The sequence below is a fragment of the Gekko japonicus genome, unplaced genomic scaffold (assembly GCF_001447785.1).
Source record: "Gekko japonicus isolate JY-2015 unplaced genomic scaffold, Gekko_japonicus_V1.1 scaffold2167, whole genome shotgun sequence".
NCBI lineage: Eukaryota > Metazoa > Chordata > Lepidosauria > Squamata > Gekkonidae > Gekko > Gekko japonicus.
In genome coordinates, this window is record NW_015173202.1 from 49,607 (window position 1) to 75,280 (window position 25,674).

The window sequence follows — 25,674 nt, forward strand, 5'->3', positions numbered from 1 at the left end:
GGTGGCGCCTGGCAGTGACCAGATTCGAGCGTGCTTAGCTGCAGAGGAACTGGAAAAAATCCCTTGGGAATATAGAGATCTGGCTCAAATATTTGGCGAAGCCAAAGATGATGAGCTGGCCCCCCATCACAATTCTGACTGTGCCATAGAGCTGCTGCCGGGGCACAAAATGCCCAAGGGAAAAATCTATGCTATGAGCCCCTGGGAGAAAGTGGAGTTGCGGAAGTTTATTGACAAAAACCTTGCGCGAGGTTTCATCCGTCCCGCTTCTTCCCCGTACGCAGCCCCTGTCCTCTTCCGGAAAAAGAAGGATGGGGGTTTGCGTCTGTGCACTGACTATCGGGGTTTGAATGCTGTCTCCTCTACGAATGCGTACCCAATGCCATTGATCAAGGACCTCCTCATGGAAGTGGCTAAAGGGAAAATCTTTTCCAAGCTTGATTTGTGCGATGCTTACTTTCGGGTGCACATAAGAGAAGGGGATGAGTATAAGACTGCTTTCAATACTCCTCTAGGGCAATTCAAGTACCTGGTGATGCCAGTTGGTCTTCAGGGCCCCCCGGGGGTCTTCATGAATTTAATAAATGAAGTATTTCATGAACACCTGTTTAATGGGGTGCTTGTTTTCTTGGACGACATTCTGATTTACTCCCCCGACAAGACCTCCCATGTACAGCTGGTAAGAGAGGTCCTCAGAAAGTTGCACAAGCACAAAGTGTTCGCCAAACTGTCTAAGTGCGAGTTCCACACAACAGAAATTGATTTCCTGGGCTACCACATCTCCCTGCAGGGCATAGAAATGGACTGGGGGAAAGTTAAAGACATTTTGGGGTGGGAGGCCGCCAGAACTCGCTGGCAACTCCAAAGTTTTTTAGGGTTTGCCAATTTCCATAGAATTTTTTTGCCGAACTTTGCCCAGGTGAGCTTACCCCTCACTGACTTGTTGAAAATGAAGGGGTAGTCTCCTGAAGGTACCTAAATTGATGTGGACCCCAGAATGCCAGGAGGCGTTCGACAAACTGAAAGCCCTTTTCACCACCGAGCCCATCCTTGCACACCCAGATGAAAGTAAAAAGTCTGTGGTGCAAACGGATGCCTCAGATGTGGCTATGGGTGGGGCAATTTTGCAAGAAGGTGCGGATGGCAAACTCCATCCCTTAGCCTATGTGTCCCGTAAATTCACTGACACCAAGCGCAATTGGTTGGTTTGGGACAGGGAAGCTGGGGCAATCCGGCTGGCTCTCTTGACATGGCGGCATTGGCTGGAGGGGCGAGGGTGCCGTTTGAGGTATGGACAGATCACAAGAACCTTGAAATGCTTCGCACCCCCCGTAACTTAAATGCCAAGCAGCTCCGATGGGCTGATTTTTTCTCTAAGTTTCGATTCACTCTCCACCATTTCCAGGGGGAAGCAAACTCGCTGGCGGATGCCTCGTCCCGCCTCCCGCAGCATGAAAGCCATCGCGAGGAGGTCCTAGAGTCTGTGTTTATGCCTTTCCATCAGGGCGGGGCGGTGACCACATGGAGGCAAGCTAAACTTTCTTCTTCTCTGCCCCCCCCGGGGGATGGGAGGCCAAATTCGCCACCGTCTTTTTGGAGCTGGACAAGCGGGAAGTGGAGGTGGCAGGGGAGTTGGTGCTGGGCCCGAATGGTTGTTGGTATAGGGACACAAAACTGTTAGTTCCAAACCTGTTGTGGGGGGAGATTATGGGGCTAGTGCATGGATCTAAGACGGCTGGCCACACAGGTTTTGTAAAATCACTACACCTCCTACAACGCACCTTCTGGTGGCCCCACATGCGTAAGGATTTATCTGTGTATGTACACTCCTGTCAAATGTGCATTATGTGTAAACCCAGAAAGGGGAAGCCCCCCGGATTACTGAAACCATTACCAACGCCAAATAGACCATGGGAGGTTATTTACATGGATTTCATCACCAATTTACCTCCCAGCAAGGCCATGACAGTAATTTGGGTGGTCGTGGATTTATTCTCCAAGCAGGCTCATTTCATTCCTTTCCCTGGTGTGCCAACGGCTCAGACTTTGGCCAAAGCTTTCCTCAACCACGTGGTCAGGCTCCACACACTACCTACCAAAATAATAACAGACAGGGAAGTGGAAGAAATTCCTGTCTTACCTCAAGTTGTTGGGTTTATCACCACCCCCTATGGACTTGAAGATAGTTTTCGGATTCTTGTTGACCTGCCTGTACTTGGGTCTTAGTTGCTCCTCATTAAAAGTCTATTTAGCCGCCATTTCCGCCATTCATCCTGCGGTGGACGGCTATTCCATTTTTTCTCACCCGCAAACGAAGCAGTTTTTGAAGGGCCTCACTCACCTCTTTCCTCCGGCTCGTGAGCTGACTCCCTCCTGGGACTTACCTCTAGTACTGTCCAGATTAGCGGGCAAGCCGTTTGAGCCCATGGCCACGTCTAGTCTGCAGCTTCTCTCGTGGAAGACTGCTTTCCTAGTAGCCATCACCTCAGCAAGACGAGTGAGCGAATTGTCTGCATTCCATTGCGATTCTCTGTATTTGGTTTTTCACCATGATGGTGTCACCTTGGCCCTGGATGTCTCTTTCCTGCCCAAGGTTGTTTCTGAGTTTCATTTGCGAAAACCGATGTTTTTCCTGTCCCCTACAAGCGATGAGGAACGCCGTCTTCATATTCTAGATGTCAAGAGAGCCGTATTCTTCTACCTCAATAGGACAAGATCATTCCATCAGTCACCAGCCTTGTTCGCCTCCTATAGCACTCCTTTGCAGGGAAGAAGCTTTCTTCGCAATGTCTATACAAGTGGATTGTGGAAACCATCAAACTGTGCTACTTACTGGCCAAACAGCCACTTCCAGGCCCACTCCGAACGCATTCCACCCGGGCAGTAGCTACATCCACAGCCTTCCTGAGAGGTTCATCGCTCACTGATATCTGTCAAGCAGCAACCTGGGCTACCCCCACACGTTCGTGAAGCATTACACCCTGGATGTGCATCTTCATCAGCATTCTGTGGTGGGATGGGCAGTGTTGCAGGCTGCACAGATCTAGGACCTTCAGCTTCCTCCTCCAGGTAGGCCTGTTTTTTGCTTGCTAATCTCCCAGAGGTGTGATGAACAGAGACCACGAAGAAGATAAACAGGTTGCTTACCTGTAACTGATGATCTTCGAGTGGTCATCTGTGCATTCATACCACCTTCCCTCCTTCCCCTCTGCTTTCAGTCCTCTCCTTTTTTATTACTCTGAGACTGATGGCAGTGGTCAGAAGGAACTGGCGGGATTGTCATGCCCCTCCCTTGGTCATGTGCAGTGGGGCTGGAGTGTGACTGGGGAGCGGGTGCAAAAATCCCTTCCGCTTTCAAGAGGAATTGATCGAGGTCAGTGCAGGTGCACTATATCCCAGAGTTGTGAATGCACAGATGACCACTCGAAGATAATCAGTTACAGGTAAGCAACCTTTTTTTCTGTTCCCCCCACCTCCGCCCTTTAACCAGGCTTTAAAAAAATCTCAGCCAAGGCTTAGCTGGGCTAAAGGGTGTTGCTGGCTTTGGGGACTGGACTGGTAAGATTGTTGTCAGGTCAGTACTTCTGTGCTGGTATAATGGGTAGGAAGAGGAGCTACAAACGGTGTGGAGATGGGGCACGTGAATACTGTCCTCACCCCTTTGTGAAAGCAGCCTAAGTTATTTGGAATGACAAAATCTAGCGGAAAATATGGAAGCAAATTTGGATAAAAATGGTTAATTAGCCTCATACTGAAGATGAAAAATATTAGGCTGAGAGAATAGAAGATTGTCTAAGGCCATGTAATGAGCTCAATGGCAAGATTTCATCTACAGATTTCCTAATAAATGTAAATATGACTGTAAAGAAAATGATTTCTTAATTGTAAGTGTTTGCCTAACCTATGGTTCAGGTTTGGTATGAGGGCTTGTAATAAAACCTTGCACAGTGACAAACTTCTCTTCGGAAACAGAGATAACTCTGAAAAGCTCTTAGTGACCTTGCAGAATTGCTTACAGCTGTGGTGATAAGGAGACCGTGGTGCTGACCATTAGGCACATTCCAACTAATTAACCCTGTAACACCTGTATGTGGGAGGGCCGGAGGTTGTACTACAAAGTAACTTTCCATTCTCCTCCACGGGCCTGAATATTATGGGATAAGATTATTATAGGATGTACTGAGCATCATGGGTAAGAAAGCTCATTATGGGATGTTATTTGCATGGCAACCTCAAAAGCTGACATCATTTTCCTGACCCACCATTGGGTAAAGACCTAGCCCGATGAGGGGCCAGTTTCCTATAAGAATACGTCCTAGTTCATTTATGGTTCAGGTTGTCTGGCGCTAGAGACATGTCTGTTTGTCAATAGTACCAGTGGCACCCCTCTCTGGTCTGTACTGTGCAGCCTAGCGTGGTCCAGTAGTGCAGAACCCCAGCCATGATGTTCCTGTTTGCTTATGCCTGGATGGGCTAAGAGATGACTACTCTGTTTGCTGACCAACTGCAACTCTGTTTTTGGAAAGGTAATGCTGTATTATTGCCTCAAGTTTAGTTAATCTGGATAAGCTAAGATTTTATTATTTTTTTCAACCTACACTGTCTTGTCTAGGGTTCTTGAAATATATTTTACTTTGATATTTTGTCAGTTGTTTGTGTTACCAAGTCTCAAAGCCGAAATCTTGTTTGCCTGAACATCTTGACCATCTCTACCAGAAAGCTGTTGTTTTATTTACTGCAGTCTACCCTGCAGCTCTGTTTTGTTGTGTAAGTTCCAGAACCAGACAGGAGCGGTTGGTTCCCTCTCTCCTGGTCTGTTGGGAACTGCCTAAAAGGGAACCTGGTGGCAGAATCTACCTGATATTTTGTTTGTTTCTCTGGTTAATCTGAAAGAGAACCTTTCCCCCTCTTTCCCTCTTGGTAATTTTGTCTCACTTTGCTAGAGCAAGAACTTTGAGAATTTCTGACATTTTGGACTTTTTGACAATGACAAAATTATTAGTTATACAACTGTAATACAGAATATATTTGTCAATCACTTTATTTATTTACATCATTTATAGTCTGGATTTCTCACAAGGACTCAAGTCATCACAGTTATCAGAGTCATCTATTTTCTGTTGGAGAAGCGACAGCCTGCTAAGAGTCTAAAATTGTAAATATTGTTGAAAGAGGAGCTTAGTCCACTTGTACCCTAGGGGGAGCTGTAGAGCTTCCGTAGTGTTTAGGGTTTATTGACTATTTTCTCTTGTAGTTCAGCCTACCTTTTGTTTTTCTCTCTCTGTTATATGTTAGTGCTTGTACTAACCAGGGGTCATTTCGTAGAAAAAGAGCTAGGGGGACTCATTAGCATAACTCATTAGCATATGCCACCCCCCACGCGATTGTGCGACTGAACAACAACAACCCTAGGAGGAGCTGTGGAGCTTCTGTAGTGTTTAGGGTTTACTGACTATTTTCTCTTGTAGTTTGGCCTTGTTTTTCTCTCTCTGTTATGTGTTAGCGCTTGTAATAACTATGTGTTAGTGATTGTAGGCCTCTTTGTTACATTAATGGCCTGCAGTCAGTTATTGTTTTTCTTCAAAATCCTGTTGCAGTAAATCCTTTAAAAGCAAACTAAGGCATGGATTGGATTATTTCCAGAACTCTGCCAACATTTTCTTTCATAACTCACGTGGTAATAAATAACTAATGTCCCCAAGCGTACAAAGTAGTTATAGATGTGATACAATGTGAACATTTACTTTCTAAAAAGTAGTAAGCATCCACATTAAACTTCCATGCCCCAGCCCCAAGCTGGTGAATATGAAATTTCGGAATGTTTGAGGTACAAGGGCCTTTTCCAAGAGGTGGTAGGCCAATAGCAAAATGTCTTCTGGTGAGGCCTCTCTTGCACCTTACATATGCTGGACAAATTCCAGAAGGGAGCAGGGTGGTGCTTTTGCACTTGCACTTCACTGCAGAGCAATATCTGGCAGCAGCTACTTCCCCCACCACTTTTATCAGTTGTACAGCTCACAAGTAAACAGGTGGGTGTGTAGCAGTAACCTCTTCCTGGATATGGCAGGTATGGCTGCTGCTCCTGACCCAGGACAGCTGCCAATCATTGAAGCAGTGTGGTTTTATGTGAGCGAGCACTGGCTCCACCTCCTTCCTGCTGTTAGCATGTATGCCAGCACAGCTTGCCTGCTTTCCCCTTCTACTCACTGAAGTGCAACCTGCCCACCTCTTCCTGGTGGTAGTGAGGGCTATGTGTGTGCTTTCACACCTCCTCGACAGCCAAAGCCTTATCCAGTATGCATGCACAAAATGTTCCAAAGTTCACCTATTAATTGATAGATAGTATGATTTTGCTTGCTCTACAAATATCAGCCACTCTGTCTGTATTCATCAGTCCTCTTACCTCTTGTCTTAAAGGTGTCTTTCTAGTACTTGTTTTTTAATAAAGCCTTTATGGACCCAATAGATTTATTTTGTCACTAACTCCACTGCCATATCATTCAATTTTACTTTACTAGAATATTCTGTTCAACTCTGACCTCTCCCCATTTTTCTGTGTTGCCCATTTTATGTAACATGAAGAACGTTCAAGCAGTGACTTTGCTTTTGTATTCTGTGTACCCCATACTGAGTCTAAATGAATTTAAATAATAGTAGAAGTGAATAGTCATCTGTAAAAAACAACTTCTCCTGCTGATGAAATCTATAAAAAAAACAAGTATTTTTGTAATTCTGAAAAATTTCAAGATGCTGTTCTTAATTGCTTTTAAACCTTGCTCTGTGCACTTGGCTATCAATCTATAAAGTCCTTCTGCTGTACTAATATTGTAACCATTTAGAATTTAACCCAGTATAGATTCATTCAATTAAATAAATTTGCAAAATTAAATGCTGTGAATAGATTTCATTTAAAAATATTTTTATTCTGTTTGGTTAGCTCTTTGGGATTTTATCAGAGATTAGTAAGGAGCCATGTGCATGATGATGAGAAATGTTTCATCAATGTTTTCTTCTCCTCTTTTCTTCAATTAGAATGTTCCACCAGATCTCTCCATCTGCACTTTTGTACTGGAACAGTCTTTGTCAGTGCGGGCTCTCCAGGAAATGCTGGCTAACACAGAGGAGAAAGCAGAAGGGGTGAGTAGTACCATCTTTACCTTTTAATTTGTTTGAAATTTAACATAGTGCTGCCAACACTTTAAAATTTTTTGTTGTAAGTACTGTCAAATTTAATGTTCTTAATAAAATCTCAGCTCTTAATATTCAGATTCTGATTTGTTTTATTGGAGTTTTTTAGTTCTTATACATTTTAAACTGAAAGCCATGGGGATCTTGCATGATAAAACAAATGCATAAGTATATTTTTTCCAAAACATTTCTTTATATCTATGTCAGTGTGCTTATGAACTAGCAAATAACATATAATCTCCAAAATATTATTTCCCTGCTGACCTTGGAATGTTTGGATAAAGCTATAACTTTAGGTAGTGCCAGGTGCTGTTAAACCTACAGCGTACTGCATAATTTAAAGGATATTTATATGAAGGACCACCAGCCTCCAGGTGGAACCTGGGGATCCCCCAGAATTACAGCTCATCTCTAGACTATGGAGATCAGTTCCCCTGGAGAAAATGGATACTTAATCTTCACTATTAAGTCTTGTTCTGAAGGTATAGTTGGAAGTTTCCAAAGGGTTGCAAAATAAGATTCTAGCTGCTGTTACTGCATGGATTATAAAGTGTTTTGATTTTTGTCAAAATTATCTGGTATACAATTCAGTAAAAACAATTCTGGTCGAAAAGGTATTGAGATCTGTCGAATTGTCTGTATAAATGTATGCATCATAATCCAGAATTTATGTAAAATTTCACATATCCACCACATATGGTAAAATGTACCTACATGCTTTTTACACTTCTAGCAACTATTTGGTATGTTTTTATACATTTCAGTTAATCTATCTGGTGTTAAATACCATCTATAAAACATCTTATACAAATTCTCTTTAAATGCGTTGTACCCTATTGAGGTCCCTATTCTCCTAAACTCCACCCCTAATCTCCAGGAGTTTCCCATCCTGGATCTGGCAACTCTCCTCTGCGATCCCCCACCTGTGGCCAGGGGGGACCTGGCAACCCTAACCTGCTTCCACATGAGCCTACTCAGTAAGATCCTTTTCAGAGACCCTATCTGTTACACTCACCTTCTGAAATGAGGTGAGAGAACAGCAGATGCAAGATTGCTTCTTGGTGACACCGTTTGCTGTTCAACTACCATCTCATAGAAATTAACTTGGAAAGCACTACAAGAAGAGGACTGCAGGATCCATCCCACTATTTAGCACTTTAGTTGAAACTGGTCCTAAGTGGAAACCAATTAGGAGATGCTAGATGAAAATCAAAGTGGTAGAAAGGAAAAAATGCCTTAACTAGGAATGGCTTATCATTTGAAGAGGTGAAATTGGCCTGTGCAGATTTAACAGATTTTTAAAAGCAAAGGTTAACTTATTTTGCATTATTAAAGCAAGATAAGGCTTTCCATTTATCTTGCATGTGGAATTAATAGGATAAACACTGAAACTGCACTTGCTTTTGAATAAAATTCCCCATTCTGGATTCTCTGTGTGTGAAAAATCATTTGTGTATTACAGCTTGGAATATAAACTACTATTCCAACTCTGTGATTCTGTGCCATACACATTATAATTTTGGGGGAAGCTTTAGTTTGTTCAGAATGCTGCTATGTACTTTCTTGCAGGAGTGGGAAGATTGGATCATGTTAAGTGACTGTACAAATCACACTGGGTGTATGTTAGTTTCCAGGCCTGTTTCTAAAGGCTTTCATAGCTTGGCATGTACCTGCCTTTCTTAACATAGTAGAGTTGCCAGGTCCCTTCATTGCTCCAGTGAGGGGATCTGGGGGGCATTCTGGGGGGGGGTGGTGACACCCCAAGCCTCGCCCCCAAGCTGCATCCACCCAGGTCCACCTCTCTCCCTCCCCTCCTGCAGAGATTTAAAGAGCTTAAGCTGATCAGCGGGGAGCATGTGGCCCACTGGGCCTGAATCCCAAATGGTAAATCACTGCTAGGAAATCAGACCTGTGCACCCCACAATCCCCATCCCGCTTGCAAAAAATTTCTTTAAAGAGTCTTTTTGCAAGCAGAGTTGCAGCTGGCGACAGCCCCTCTCCCTCCCTGCTGAAAAATTTAAAGGATCCTCCAGGTGATTGGCAGGCCATGTGCTCCCCACCGATCAGCTGAAGCTTTTTAAATCTCTGCAAGAGGGGAGGGAGAGGACTGACTACAGGTGGCTGTGGCTTGGGGGAGGGCTTGGGGGTAGGCTTCCTCCACCGGCCATGTGGCTGGTGGCAGATTGGAGCCCCCAGAAGTGGGGGAACCCCTGCTAGGACCTGGGGGCTGGCAACCATATAACATCTATAAAATCATGTAAGGATTCCCTACAGAGATCCCTGTTTCTAGGAAAACAAATGGGTTTCTTTCAAAGTATCTGTGTATCTATCAATCACATTTGTATATCCCACCTTTCTCGTGACACAATCAAGACCCAAGATGGGTGACAACAATAAATAAAAATATTAGAACTAAAATACTTGAAACACATAGTTTAAAAAGTAATTAAAATGTAGTTATTTCGGCAAATCCAGGGGAAACCCCAAGTTTGCAAAAACTCCACAAATCCCCTAAATATCTTAATAGTTGTTTTAATAAAATAAATAAACATATGTGTTGTGTTTGGGGTTTGATTCTAGCCTGTTTGAATTGCCTCCAGTATCGTGGTTCGCAAATGCTATTGGCTGTTTAATAAAGACCGTCTATTGGTCCTGAAGCCACCTAGGCTAACCAATCACAGGGCTCTGCTTAGGTCCAATCACACCTAATGTATATAGTTACATTGTATATAGTTCTCTGCTAACAATCGTATAAATTTGAGTGCTGCTGTCACAGAGTTGATCAGAGCTGAACAATGTTATGAATAAAAGCCTTGTTATGGTTCATCGTCTCCTGACTCTCAATACTTGAAAATATGAAATCTTGTAAGATTACTTACTTATTTCCATTGTGTGACAAATGACCAGTAATGAGGCAACTTCACTTGCAAAAGAGATTCCTAGACAGAGTTGTGCGGTGTGCAGTGAAAAGAGAACCATAATACAACTCTGCACTTTATATCCCTCTGTCAAATTCTATAGAAAAACAGGGAGAGAGCATTTAGTTAATGTTTGTGGCTTTTGTGCAGTCCCAAATTGGGACAGTGCATCATCAGGACAGCTGCAGAGATCAGAGTTTTAAACTTCTCCAGCACTTTCTATAGCATGAGGAGTGCTCTCCTGCCCCTTGGAGCGAGCCAGCCTCTTCCGGTCAAAACCAGCATGTAACATGGGGAGGGACTCCTTCCCTCAGTCTTTCCTTCACTGCCATATAGAACGGATCAGCCCTGTAGCCAGAAATTTTGGGTTGGTGGGGCATGGGGAAATTTTGTGGGGCAGCAGGGGAGGGGGATGGGGGAGGGGCAATGGAGAAGAGTGGCCACACACCTTTCCTGAACTCCAAGCAGCGAATTCACCGCTTGGAGTTCAGGGAAGGTCTACAACCGACAGCCGACCCTTTCCCTCACCTCCTCCAATCTTAGAAGAGATGAGGGAGAGGGGCGGCTGCAAGATTTAAAAGGGCCCTCCAGCTGATCAGTGGGTCATGTGCTCCACTGATCAGCTGGAAGGCCCTTTTAATGTCACAGGAGGGGAGGGGTGAGAGGGGCAACAGCTGTTGTGGGGCATGCCTCACATTTGAAGGGGCAGAGCCCCGAAATGCCCCACAGTAGGTATGGGCCTGGAAGGAATCATTCTGTGTATTTTGCTTTCTTCAGCCATTCTTAGTTCTTCAGCTGTTCATCAAGCTGTTCATCAAGTTTTGTTCTCTTGATCTGGAAACTGAATTTGAGATTTCTCTTCCTCTCAGCATGGCTATGTTTAAAAAGTGCACCAAATGTGGCACTAAGATAGTCCAGACTGCCATCTATAGCTTGTGTCTCTGTTCTTTGGGAGAAACTCATAAGGTGCATAAAGAGAGGGCCTCCTGGTTAAAGGCAGCTCTTTGGGGGAAGGCTTTATCATTGCCAGAAACTCCCTCATTCAAGTGCCACTTGCAGCTTAAGAAAAGGACCTGTATACCCTCCATCGTTCTAGTGCCCTCAGCTCAATAGTTGGAGGTGCTTGTTCCTCACAGAAGGCAGCATTAGTTTTGAGGAGCTCATCTAAGACCAAGTCAAAACATACGTCTTAAGACTCTTGTTTGCCAGCAGCTCTGCCCTCCACATCCATCCAACTGGGTATTACTAGAACCATTGTAAGGACAACCTGTCCCCTCCTCATATCCCATTCCCCTATCCAATTGCTGTGGACAGCCTGCTAACATCTGAAGAGGAGCTTGAGGGTGATCTGCCACTTTCTCCTGTCCCTCAAGCTAGAAAGTGGTACTTATCACAGCAACATTAGTCATTTTTTAATTTATTGAAAGCATTTCCATACTACCTTTCCACCTAAATAGCTCTGTCTCATCAGAGGCAATAGCTCCTTCAGACCATGGCTGACTGGTGATTAGAGCTAATTACCTGAATAATAACTGAGGCCACAACAGGTGTGCCTGGGATTGCCTTGCCAGGACAACAGGAAAAGCTCGAGGCAGACTCCAGAAGCTGCAGTTCTGTCTGAGCAGAGGCAACAGCTCCTATTGACCATGGCTAGCTGGTGATTGAGGGGGGTATAGACTACAAGGGTGGACAGGGTGGAGGTCCATTGCTGGGCTTAGACTATTGTGGATTTGGTTGATTGTGTTTTTCTAATGCAGTGTAAATCTGCTGCCCAGCTGGTTAGATCCTCCCACAGGTGGAGAGGGAAACCAAAATAAACTGCAAGATGTGGCCAGGGAATCCCTATAAAATGGGGAGGGGGGAGGTATGGTAGTGGGCAGGGAGTTAGGTCTGGAATGAGACTGAGATATGGACATGCTTGGTGCCCTGCTAAGCTCCTTCCCATTCCAAGGAATGATGGTGTGCAGACCCAGACTTCTTTGCCCTCCTCTTCAAGCTTGATGTTGTGCAATTATGAATAAGACTGCCTCCCTTGAAGAACTTATTAGGAAAGGCATTTTCTATCTGGCATGCTTGACCAAGATCTGAGTAGATGAGGATGAAGTGGTGGCTCTCACTTCTATACTACAGACCTAAATTAATAAATTATAGTGAAAAGGCTTCCCTTTTCTAATGTGGTTTGCAGAAGTGGTGGCTCTCACTTCTATACTACAGGCCTAAATTAATTAATTATAGTGAAAAGCCTTCCCTTATCTAATGTTATAGCAAATTTAATTTTAATTTAGAATGCGGTGCCACACACAAAGATATAGAATATATTTCCTATTATATTTTATAATGGTGGAACTGTTGTAGATTCTATGTATATGGAATAATTCATTGTAAAAAAAATCGTATTTGGATGTTCCTGTTGATTTGAAACTTTGGTTCCTAACCTAAATCTGGATATCATATTTTATTTCTGCCTATAGATTATTTACCTTTTTTTACCCATTACCCAAATTTACAGCATATGTCTGTTTATTTTATTATCTGGGTCATGCAGAGAACTCTGTCTAAAATTCTAATTATAAGAATCCTTAGGATGGTCTCTTAATCATTTGGATTTGTAAAGATAAGAGTCCATGAAATCTCCTTTAAACAACTCAGCTAGTGTCTAAGTAACATTGTAGTACAAAATAAAGATCCCTTAATACTGGATGACATTGCTTCCAAAATATCCCCCAAATACTTCCTTTTGAATTTGTTAATTTTCTAACATGTCAGGATCTAAAAAGGCTTGCATATGGATTTTCTGAAAGACCAGTGGTTTTTTAGACTTCTGTCTCTTGATAGCTGATCTCTATGCCAGAGAAAAATGCTTTTGAAATTCAATTGTAGAAGTAGTCTGCCATGTGACCGAGTAGAACAGCCGTTGGGGATTGGGAGCCTCAAGTGTGTTTGGAGGTACAGAGCAACTTTCACACTAGATTGTATCTGGGCTCCGGGATACTGAAAACTTAATGGGCTTAGTTTAATCTAGTGACCACTAAGGTTTGCTGACTAAAATGGGGCTTCTAATTTGGGAATGTGTTTTATGTACTTTGGAAAAAAAGGCTTTGAAAGGGCTGCGACAGATTCTGTAGTCTTGGGAAAAGGGATACCATGCTTTCTCCAGAAAGATTTTGTTACAAAATGGAGCTGGATTGGCATCATAGTTGCCCTGTTTTAGTTGTTCTGCCTACAGTTCCCCTGGTTGCTGAATTCTAGGGCCGTACAGTCAGGCCTGCCCCTACTGTTATACTCAGTGAAGTAGTTTATCGCACATGACAAATTTGGAGATACCAGTAAGAAGGCAAATTGTCAGTTCTTGGAAGGCCTTGGAATATCACAAAGCCATGGAATATCTCTGTGTTTGGTGTTTATTACTATGGTCTGGAGCTTACTGTTGTCAAAGATGTGGATTTCAGTTGCTCCAGAAGTATATATGCACAGGCCTGTAGCCAGGATTTTTTGTTTTGTGGGGCATATTTTTTTTCCTGTGGGGCAACCATTATGAGGGAGTGAAGGGCTTTGTAAAAATAATAGCCGCCTTGAGCCAGTTCTGTGGCAAGGTGGGATAAAAATGGAAACAAATAAAATAAAAATAAAATACGTTATATCTATGTATATATGTACCAGTGTCGATGCTGCATGTGATCAATACATTGGAAGTAGCTAGGTTATACATAAATAACATGCAAGTATGCTGAAGCATGTAAGACTGTATGTTGGCGTGGCATTCCAAGGAAATCTAAATTTCTGTTTCATGCCCCCCCATATCCACCCAGCTCGGCACCCCTGTTCCCAAGGTTGATTCACTGGTCTATTGCGAAATTAAGAATTAAAACCCTATGAATCCTCCCTACCCTCCAAGAAACCAGTTTCAGTTTAGTTTATTGTAATTAGCCACCTGTTTTCTTCCCCATACCAATCCCCACCCATGCCTCTTGTGGGGCATGGCTGCAAATTAAGGGGGCAAGGCCCCGAGATTCCCCACTGTAGCTACGGGTCCGTATATGCATTTTATCCCCTTTTCCCTGTTCTGCTGCCTTATGCATTATATGAACTACTCCATGGCAGCAACTGTCTAATCTCTCATTTCTTTTAAACAGTATCTAGGAATCTAAATAGTTTCTGTTCAATGTCTTCTAACCAAAATTGAATCAGAAAAGTTCTGTACGATGGGTCTGCCATAAAGCTTGTCAGATTCAATTACAGTAAAATATTTTAGTATCCTTTCCAGTTTGCTTTGAATTACTTGTTTCTCTGTGGATTGTTTCAGAATCAAGGTCAACATGCTGCTTTTTAAGTTATCTTTGTACCTATGTGTGTGTTAAGTGCCATTAAGTCGCTTCCAACTTATGGTAACCATATGAATTAATGATCTCCAAAACATCCTATTGTTAACAGCCTTCCTCGGATCTTGCAAACTGAGGCTGTGGCTTTCAATCTATCTCATGTTTGGTCTTCCTTTTCTCACCTTCAACTTTTCCTAGCATTATAGTCTTTTCCAGTAACTCTTGTCTTCTCATAATGTGACCAAAGTATGATAGCCTCAGTTTAGTCATTTTAGCTTCTAGGGAGAGTTCAGGCTTGATTTGATCTAGAACCCACTTTTTTGGGTGTGTGTGTGTTGATCCGTGGTATCTATAAAACTCTCCTCCAATAGCACATTTTAAATGAATCAATGTTCTTCCTGTCAGCTTTCTTCATTGTCCAGCTTTCACACCCATACATGCTAATCGAGAATACTATGGCATGAGTTATCTTGATCTTGGATGCAGCGACATGTACTTAAGCTTAAGATTCTTTTCTAGCTCCTTCATAGCTGTCCTTCCTAATCTCAGTTTTTTTCTGATTTCTTGTTTGCAGTCTCCCTTTTGATGATAGAGCCAATGAATAGAAAATATTGAACAATTTCCATTTATTCATTGTCAGCCTGAAGTTGTGTAATTCCCCATTAGTCGTTACTTTTTTCTTCTTGATGTTCAGCTGTAAACCTCTTTGGCATGTTCTCCTTTAACCTCCGTCAGTAGTTGTTTCAGGCCTTCACTATTTTCAGCCAGTCATGGGGTGTTATCTGCATATCTCATATTGTTAATGTTCCTTCATTCCACCTTCATCTAAATCTAATCCAGTTTTCCTTATGATATGTTCTGCATACCGATTGAAGAGACAGGGAGATAAAATGCATCCTTTGCCAATTGCAAGCCATTCTGTTTTTCTTTATTGTATCCTAACAATGGCCTCTTAACCAGACTACAAGTTGCACATCAAAACAATCATATGTTTGACACAGCTACTTCTTTTAAAACCAACCAGTCTTTGTATCAATATACATCTGTTCTTTATGCTTTGTAAACATAAAATTTATGATATCATACTAATCTATGCTTCATTGCAGAGGTATAAACATGTAATCCTGTGCATAACTAAAGTGCAATATAAGTTTATCATTTAGAAATCAGACCAACCCCCCCCCCCAACAATCCACCATCAGGGTCAGCATCAAGGACCAGAGTTATTGGACAGTTGACAGAGCCTGATGTTGTGCTTTAATAGTTGTAGATTGCTTCATTGTTGATAGGGCTGCCAACCTCCAAGTGGGGCCTGGTGATCTCCCGGTATTATAACAGATTTCTAGACAACAGAGATCAGTTTCCGTGGAGAAAAAGCCTGCTTCGGAGGTTGGACTCTGTGGTATTGTACCCTGCTGAGGTCCCTCCCATCCTGAAATTCTGCCCTCCCCAGGCTCCACCCCCAAAATTTCCAGGTGTTTCCTAACCCAGAGCTGGCAACTTTAGTTGTTGCTGCTTAGAGATTTGTCCCATTAGGGAGATGTAGTCTGCCATAGTAAGAGACCTGAATGCTCTAACTTTGCCACCTGTTGGATGGGGACAGGCTCCCCAAGGATGCCTATAGCAGCTGCCCAGAGGGAGGGAGTGGGCAGTAGCAGCAATGGCTTCTTCTTGCTGTCTGTAGGATTGGGCCCCCCTCTGTGCCTAGTCCATCCTTTGCATTGTGCTATGCCTATGGTGGTTGTTAGATCGCCGCTAACAAGGAGTCAGAGAGTGATTTCAGCAAAGTGATCAGCTTTATTGAAGGCACGAACAAGCGCTTAAAAGCATTAATAACCAGAACAACTTAACATTGGGAGCTAGGCTCCTTTTAAACCTTCCCGGGCTAATATAGCCACGCCTATTTACAAATATCAACCAATGCGGTTGTTCAGATAAGGACCAATGAAAGTTCTTCCCGCTCGGGGAATTAGTCCCATTCTGATTGGTCGTCTGTGCAGGATGACCAATAGCAAGCAGGCTCGGAGGAGCCTTCCTCTTGCTCAAGCTTAACATGGGGAGTAAATGTGGCGATTCATGTAAGCTGTTTCAATACATTACAATTCCTCCCCCCTAAGTTAAGACAACATACATTTTTAGTTGTAATACATTCCAAGTTACCACAATGTTTACATCAGCCATTACCATACATTTGGTTACATTCATATTTGTTCAGGTAAGTGGGTGCTCGGCGCACACTCAGACCTGCGGAGTGGTGCAGGTTCAGCGGGCAGACTTAACTGTGGGTCAACTAAGGGCTCTGTACTGACTGTGTCAGGCGCATACACGTCTGGAGTTGCAGCCCCGAAACCAGGGGTCTGCCCTGCTTCGGGAGCAGTACCGGGCAATTCTGTACTCACCTCCGTCTCTGGAGGTCTTAGATCTATGTCAGGGGACTCAGCTGTAGGAGAGTCAGCGCTGTCCTTTGCCCATCTCCGTCTCAGCTGGTCTATGTGATGCCGCCATTTCCTCCCATCAGCCAGCTCTACCACATACATTCTGGTGCCTACGTTTTCGCGCACCACCCCGGGGATCCATGAGTGCCCACTAGCATAGTTCTGGCAAAAACTTTGTCCCCGGCCTCAAACATGCGCACCTTCGTGTGTGGATCCTTTCGCTCTGACTGCTGCTCATTTAGGTCCAGGTGCAACCGGTTTAAGCGAGTTGTCAGGCGCCTTCCCATGAGTAATTCAGCTGGACTACTACGACCCGTTGCACTACAGGGGGTGGTGTGCTGCCGCAAGAGAAAAGAGCCCAGTCTTACACTCCAATCCCCCTCACACATTTTACTAAGGGCCTCTTTGGTCATACGGACCATTCTCTCTGCTTGCCCATTTGACGCTGGATGGTACGGGGCAGAGGTAACCTGGCGAATGCCATTATTAGCTAGGAATTGGGTAAACTCCTGTGAAGTAAACTGAGGCCCGTTATAACTGACGACGACGTCCGGCAATCCGTGGGTTGCGAAAAGCCGGGCTAACGCATAAATTACTGCAGTAGAAGTGGTCGAGTGCATTTGCACCACTTCTAGCCACTTAGACCAGGCATCCACAACAATTAGAAACATTTGTCCCTGGACGGGGCCAGCAAAATCTACATGCAACCTTGACCACGGCTTGCCTGTAGATTCCCAACATTGAGGGGAAACCTGTGGAGGCTCGGGTCTGGCCTGTTGGCAAGGCATGCATACCCGCACCCACTCCTCAATCTCGGCGTCTAGCCCTGGCCACCAGACATATCCTCTGGCCAATGCCTTCATGTGTACCATTCCCAGGTGTCCCTCATGCAAAGATTCCAACACTCGTTCTCGGAGCTTATCGGGAACCACCACCCGGTTTCCCCATAAGACACAACCTTTTGAAATGGAGAGCTCTTTTTGGCGCGCTCGATAGGGCTTGAATTCTGGCTCCAGGCCCCCTACCGGCCACCCCCTCCACACCCAGTTTAGAACACGGGACAATATGCTGTCCTTAGTTGTCATTGCTGCAATGTCCTTAGAGGAGGCCGGTGTAAGGGGTAGTTCATCAATCGCCAATACTTCACATGCAGGTGCAGGGTCTGTTCCCTGGTCTGGCAGAGGACAGAGGCTGAGCGCATCTGCGTGCCCAATTGTCTTACCAGGCCGGTGCTCAAGATCAAAATCATAAGCTTGCAAGAATATAGTCCATCTAAGCATTCGTGGGGACAAAATGTGTGGCATTTGCTTATCGGGCGCAAAAATTTCCAGTAGTGCCTTGTGGTCAGTGACCAGCACAAATCTTCTGTCAAAAATAAAATCATGGAACTTTTTGACAGCCGCTACTAATGCCAGACCCTCTTTGTCTATCTGAGCATAGTTCCTTTTTGCTGCAGATAGGGACCTTGAGTAAAAGGCTATAGGCGCTTCGCTACCATCAGGCATCAGATGGCTTAAAACTGCGCCTACCCCAAAAAGGCGAAGCGTCCGCAGCTAATACTAGGAGTTTTTGTTCGTCGTAATGAGTTAATACATCGTTGGACACCAACAGCTCTTTAACTCCCTTAAAAGCCCTTTGTTCGGCTTGTCCCCACTTCCATTTAGCCTCCTTATGTAAGAGTGCGTGCAACGGTGCTGCTACGGATGCCTTGTGGGGTAAAAATGCGTGGTAAAAATTGAGCAATCCTAAAAAGGATTGGAGCTCTTTTTTACCAACCGGCCTAGGGGCATTTTGAATAGTGGTTACCTTTTCCCCTGTGGGGTGCACTCCATTTTCATCAATGCGAAAACCCAAGAATTCTACACTGTTAACCCCCAGTGTGCATTTAGATCGCTTTACCTTTAGACCAGCCCCCTGGAAGCGTTTCAGTACTTCCTTTACCCGGTCTAGCAATTCCTGTTCAGACCCTCCTGCAATCAACACATTGTCAAAATAAGGCACCGTACCAGGTACCCCCCTCAATAGGCGTTCCATCAGTCCTTGGAAAATACTTGGTGCCACGTTGACACTGAATTGGAGTCGGTTCACCTTAAATGCACCTCTGTGGGTTACAATTGTTTGGGCTTCAGCAGCCTCTGGTGAGACAGGCAGCTGCTGGTAAGCTTGGGCCAAGTCAAGCTTAGCGAATATCTTTCCTCCCCCCCAGGGAGGCCAGGATGTGGCTTATTATTGGAACCAGGTATGAATGTTGTTGTAAAGGTACATTTATAATCTGCGCATATCCACACAGACCCGTCCGGTTTGACCGGAGTTACTATTGGGTTCTCCCACTTACTGTAAGGCACAGGTTCCAACACCCCTTGCTCAATGAGGTTGTCTAGCTCCATTTCGACCCTAGGTCTTACTGGTATGGGCACCTTTCGATATTTCAACCGTATTGGGGTTACTGCCGGATCTAATCCAAATGAGATTGGAGGGCCGTTGTACCTCCCCAACCCATTCCCAAACACCTCAGGCAATTCGTCATACAGCATATCCCATTTATTTTCAGACATTTTGTTAACACCATAAATGCCAATGCCCAATGGCTCGAACCAGTCTAACCCCAGCAGGTTTACCCGGTCCCCTTCAGCAACCAACAATGATAAATTTGCACATTTCCCTTTAAATTCAACCCTCACGGTATCCCTCCCCGCCAAAGGAATTCGCTTTCCTTGAAAATCGGACACTCTCATGTCCGCAGGTTTGAGTCGCCGCCGACTCCAGGTAGGGAACAGCCGCTGCCATGAAGCCGAAGAGATCACGGTGACAGACGATCTCGAATCGACGTCCATTGTGCAGGGCTTGCCATCAAGGAGCGGGGTGACCGAAATCTTTCCCGGACAGCTGGTGTGAAGAACGGTTGATGCGCTGGTCAGGGTTGATGTCATCTGGCAGTTGGCCTCGGGTGCAGGGAATCACTGCTTGCTTCTGGTGCTGGTTGATGAACTTTTCTGCGCTGACCTGCAGACTCTGGCCAGGTGTCCACGCTGCCCACACGCTCGGCACTTGATGTCCCGGGCCCAACAGGAGTCACGCTGATGTTTCCCGCCACATCCGGAGCACAACTCGTGCAATGCTGGTTTCATTGGGGTCCGCTTGTCCTTTACCGCGTTGATGTCATCATCCACGTCATCGCCCTCGCTGTCACGACACTGGAAATGGACGTGTTGCTCCGATAACGCCAGTCGCTGCCAAACCTCCTTCGTTGATTTGTCTGCTGCCTCAGCTGCGACAGCTTCCTCATAGGCCACCGCCCAGGTCAGGGTAGTGCGTGCAAACAACTTCTGTTGCAGCCTCTCGTCCCGAAGGCCACACACGAGTCGGTCCCTGAGGGCTTCTTCAATGTCTGTAAAATTACACGGCTGTGCTGCTTTGCGTAGGGCCGCCACGAATTCTGCGATGGACTCGCTCGCTGCCTGGCTTCTCTTATAAAATGCATGCCGGCATTTCTCTCCGAAGGCTGTGGAGAGAAATGAGCCTTCAGCTTCTTGGTCAGCTCTGCGAACGACACTGTCTTGATGTCGGCCGGAGCCACCAACGACCTGGCGATGTCAAAGGTGCTCTTCCCGCAGGAACTCAGCAGACTGGCCCTCTTCTTCGCCTCATCAGTGATGTCGTTTGCCTCCAAGTGGAACTCGAACCTAGCAAGGTACACATCCCAATCTTCCATCGTGGGTTCGAATGCCTCGAACTTCTGGCTATTGGCCATCCTGGTAGGCTCTTTCACCGGTGCTGGTGGTGCCTCTGCTGGAGTGGCCGCGGCGCTGTGCTCGTCCTCGTCCGTCATGGGGTTGTTAAGCAGGGCTGCCTACCCGCTCTAACATCCCATCCTTGTCGCCAATTGTTAGATTGCCGCTAACAAGGAGTCAGAGAATGATTTCAGCAAAGTGATCAGCTTTATTGAAGGCACGAACAAGCGCTTAAAAGCATTCATAACCAGAACAACTTAACATTGGGAGCTAGGCTCCTTTTAAACCTTCCCGGGCTAATGTAGCCACGCCTATTTACAAATATCAACCAATGCGGTTGTTCGGATAAGGACCAATGAAAGTTCTTCCCGCTCGGGGAATTAGTCCCATTCTGATTGGTCGCCTGTGCAGGACGACTAATAGCAAGCAGGCTCGAAGGAGCCTTCCTCTTGCTCAAGCTTAACATGGGGAGTGAATGTGGCGATTCATGTAAGCTGTTTCAATACATTACAGTGGTGGCTGACATAAACCTGTTTGGGGTCTGTGTGTTGTCACATGCATCTTGTACACATGTAAAGTGTCTCTGTTGTGCCACCACCCCAGGTTAAAACCCAACATTCCATGTTACCAGTGATTTGGGGAACCCTGGTAAAGGCTGCCTCTGAGGAAGTATGAAGGGCAGAGCTTTCTGATTACTTCAGGTATCCCATGTGCAAGTGTGTGCACATAAATGAGTAATTTAAGGCTTGCCTGAGGAGTAGTTGAATTACAGTCTGCTTTCTTAAACAGGAAAAGAGTTTGTTGCTACAGATTAAGGTATGAGCACAGATAGGGACAATAGTTATCATGCTTACTGATTACAGATGTACTGAAAAGAACAGAAATATAGCACTAAACTAACTTTAACAATCATAGAACAGAACAAAGTTTGAGTCCAATGGCACCTTTAAGACCAACAAAGTTCAATGCTGTGTATAAGGTTTTATGTGCAAGCACACTTAATCAAATACTGATATCTGATGAAGTGCACACGAAAGATAATACCCAGAATTAAATGTTGGTCTTAAAGTTGTCACTGGACTCAAACCTTGTTCTGTTGCTTCAGACCAATGTGGCTACTCACCTGAATCACAGAACAGTTACCTCTGACATCCCCTCCTGGATGTCTGTGGAACAAATTCACCTCCAGGCCCGCCCTCTGCCCCCTGTAGAGGAATCTTTTCCCCAGCATTTGGCAAGGCTAATGGCTTTTTAGGGGTGTGTGCTTGTTATAAACCGATCCGAAAAAATACATTATTGGTATTTACTGGGTATTTTCTCAGCTGTTCACTAAGGGGGCTAGTGATTCAGCTACCTGATAATGGCTGCCCTGAAAAATCCCAAAAATATTAGGGATTTGTTTGGGATGCTGGATGGCTGCAGTTACAGGGCATTGTAAGGGCTCTCAGTCCCTTTAAATGCCTTTGGAGTGTACTCTCAGCAAGGCATTTAATGTTTAAATGCCTTCAGAGTTCACTCCATACCATGGCTTGGAGAAAGCATTTAAAGGGACAGCGTCCTTTTAAACACCTTTTTTCCTCCATTGGGAATGATGGAGGATGGGGGCACCTTCCTCTGGGGCCCATAGAATTGGACCCCTGGTCCAGTCTTTTTGAAACTTGGGGCTATTTTGCGGAGAGGCACCAGCAGCTATGCTGCAAATTTGGTGCCTGTACCTCAGAAACAGCCCTCCACCAAGCCCCAGCTACCCCCTGACTGATTCTCCATTATAGCCTATGGGGACCATTATTGACTATAATGGTCGCCATGGGGTATAATGGAGCCAAAAAAATTCAGCAATCCCAAATATTTCCTGAATCCGAATACTATACCAATATTGGGATTCAGGAATATTGGGAAATGCCGATATTTTTTTGGGTTCAATATACCCGAACCCCCCCGCACCCTGAGCAATTCTGTGTTGTCCACAAATTTAGCCACTTCACTGCTTACTCCCAACTCCAAATCATTAATAAACAAGTTAAAAAGCATCAGACCGAGTACTGACCCCTGCGGTACCCCACTGCTCACCACCCTCCATTGTGAATATTGCCCATTTATACGCTCTGTTTCCTATTAATTAGCCAGGTTTTTGATCCACAAGAGGACGTGTCCTTGTATCCCATGACTATTGAGCTTACTTAGGAGCCTTTGATGAGGAACTTTGTCAAAAGCTTTCTGGAAGTCAAGGTAAACAACATCTATTGGGTCCCTCTTGTCCACATGCTTGTTCACCCCCTCTAAGAACACTGACAGGTTAGTAAGACAAGATTTTCCCTTACAGAACCCATGCTTTCCTCAATAGTTTATTTTCATAAATGTGCCTACTAATTCTTTCCTTAATAATGGTTTCCAGCAACTTACCCGGTATTGTGCATTTATGGTCTACATAGCGTATAACAGAGCCAAAAAAATTAAGCAGTCCCAAATATATCCTGAATCCCAATACCATACCGATATTGGGATTCAGGAATATCTGAAAATACCAATGCTTTTGGGGTTCAATAGGAATCTCCCAATCCAGATTTGGGGTTCAATAGGAATCTCCCAATCCAGATTTAGAAATTTGCCCCACATGGGAAGGTGCATCCCAATCAACCCAATCATACTCAGGTCAAGTTTTACAACAGCTATCCATCTTGCTTGCCCTGGCAGGTGGGCAAATTGTTATCTTTCTACAGAAATACATCTTCTGCTGTATCTTACCTCTTTGTGCATTTATGGCTCTCTTCCCTGGAAAAACAACTGCTGTCAAGTTCCCAGGAACTCCTTGATGTGCTTCAAAGCACCTTGCATCTCCAAATAACAGCACTGGCAACTCTGCCTCTTCTTTCCCATTGAGTAATGTTCTGAAATTGCTTACAAAATTACTTTTTAATAGGGTTAGATCTGAAATGTGATTATAAATGGAAGAATGGAACACATGATGCCATTGTAACAAAAAAATAAATCCCCAAGCCAAATAAATAAAAAATAAGATTTGTATCTTTCAGTTGCAATATAAATTTGCTGCCAGTCATAGGTTTGCTCCTCCTGATTAAATCTGTAATAGCTCATAAGAAATGACTAGACAAGTGAGATATATATCTATGCTTGATATATACATATATGAAATATTTATTGTAGGAAAAATCAATTTCTGCATGAGCGATATGGTTCTGTTGTCATTTTCATGGAGCTTCTTATGGAAGTTTGGGGAATGGATGGGGTCTGTCCTCCTGGTTCAGTTCTTCAGTGCCCAATTATTAGTTTAGGAAGCCGGGTAGATTTCTTGCTGGGATTGTTCTATATGAAAACATGGAAGGTGACTTTGCACACCACTGCCACTGTTGATCCATCAGAGTGTGCAGAGGAAGAAAACAATGGTTCTCTGCTGTGATTTAATGTACTGCATCAGTATACCATATGTAGTCAGATGAACTTGAGACATATTCCGATGTGAATGTCAGCTGCTTCCCAATCAGAACCCAATTCACACTAAAATAGCCTAAATGTAAGGAAGAAACCCCATTCTTCTGCCACTTCTCATGTCTATACCAAAGGAACTACTTTTCTAGGATCTACACCCAGCTTTAGGAGATGTCTCTGAGCTGAGCAGTGACCCATGCAACAACTAGAGAAGATCTTTGACAAAGCTTGGAATGAATGCTGAGAATATGGATGGAGTGGAAGAGAAATAAATTTTATTGAGAAGAAGAAGAAGAAGAAGAAGAAGAAGAAGAAGAAGAAGAAGAAGAAGAAGAAGAAGAAGAAGAAGAAGAAGAGGAGATTGGATTTATACCCCACCCTTCACCACCCAAAGGTGTCTCAGAGCGGCTTACAAACTCCTTTCCCTTTCCCTCCCCACAGCAGACACCCTGTGAGGTAGGTGGGGCTGAAAGAACTCTGACAGAGACTGCTCTTTTTCAAGAACAGCTCTTATCAGAGCTACGGCTTGCCAAAGGTCATCCAGCCAGGTGCAAGTGGAGGAGTGGGGAATCAAACCTGGTTCTCCCAGATTAGAGTCAGCGCACTTAACCACTACACCAAACTGGCTCTCTGAGGGAAACTGGCTCTCTGAGGGAAATAATGCAAAGATGTGGGGCTGGGGAATCGTCAGCTCAAGTTAAGTGTGGTTTAATATGTCAGAGAATGAGGTGGTAGAATGGACTGCACCACTTTGAACTGCAGGTGGTAGTTCCTGGCTCTGAATGTTCCTTGACATTAACTACTTGCAAATAGAAGATTTCTGTCTGCTGTGGTATTCTATCTGTTTTACTTGCTGTGTTGGTGTTCTATGGGTGAGCTTGTTACATAGGGGAGCATACCAAAGTGTGAACATTGAATCTGAAATGGTAAAGGCCATCCCACCGTCTTGACATTCTGTTGCTTCATTCCCATCTCATCAGCCTGTATATGCACATCATAATGCCCCTATATAAATCAATGGTGCAAACTCATTTGGAATACTGTGTACAGTTCTGGTAACCACACCTTAAAAAGGATTTTATAGGTTTGGAAAAAGTGCAGAAAAGGGCAACTAGAATGATAAAAGGGTTGGAACACTTTCCCTATAAAGAAAGGTTAAAGTGCTTGGGGCTCTTTAACTTGGAGAAACAACGGCTGAGGGGTGACAGATTTTAATGAAAAGATTACATATTTTTGTCAAGAGATCCACAAGTTAACATTTGAGTTCTTTCAGAATTCTCGGATGTATGCCATCTGGGCCTGGTGATTTATCAATTTTTAAGTTGTCGTAGGACCTCCTTGCTCATCACCTCAATCTGACTCATGTATTTCAACACCCTTCCTGAAATCAGCAGTTCTGGAGTGGGCAAGCATTTCTCATCTTCCACAGTGAAGACAGAGGCAAAAAATGCACTCATCTCAGCCATTTCCCTATCATCCTTCAGTACTCCTTTTACCCCTTGGTCATCCAAGGGTTCCACTGCCTCCCTGGCTGGTTTCCTGCTTCTAATGTATTTGAAGAAAGTTTTATTGTTGGTCTTTATGTTTTTTGGTATATGTTCCTCATTTTACCTTTTTGCCTGCCTGATCACAGACT

General features: G+C 44.4%; 1 protein-coding gene across 1 annotated transcript in view; it reads left to right on the forward strand.

The window, feature by feature from the left end:
* LOC107120023 (ryanodine receptor 2-like) overlaps nucleotides 1–25,674 on the forward strand; it is a gene marked incomplete at both ends in the record, with an annotated part of 282,869 nt that overhangs the window by 16,282 nt on the left and 240,913 nt on the right. The window contains one exon of the mRNA XM_015422666.1: nucleotides 7,033–7,137. Coding sequence (XP_015278152.1) covers nucleotides 7,033–7,137 — 105 coding nt within the window. The remainder of the gene's footprint in view (nucleotides 1–7,032; nucleotides 7,138–25,674) is intronic.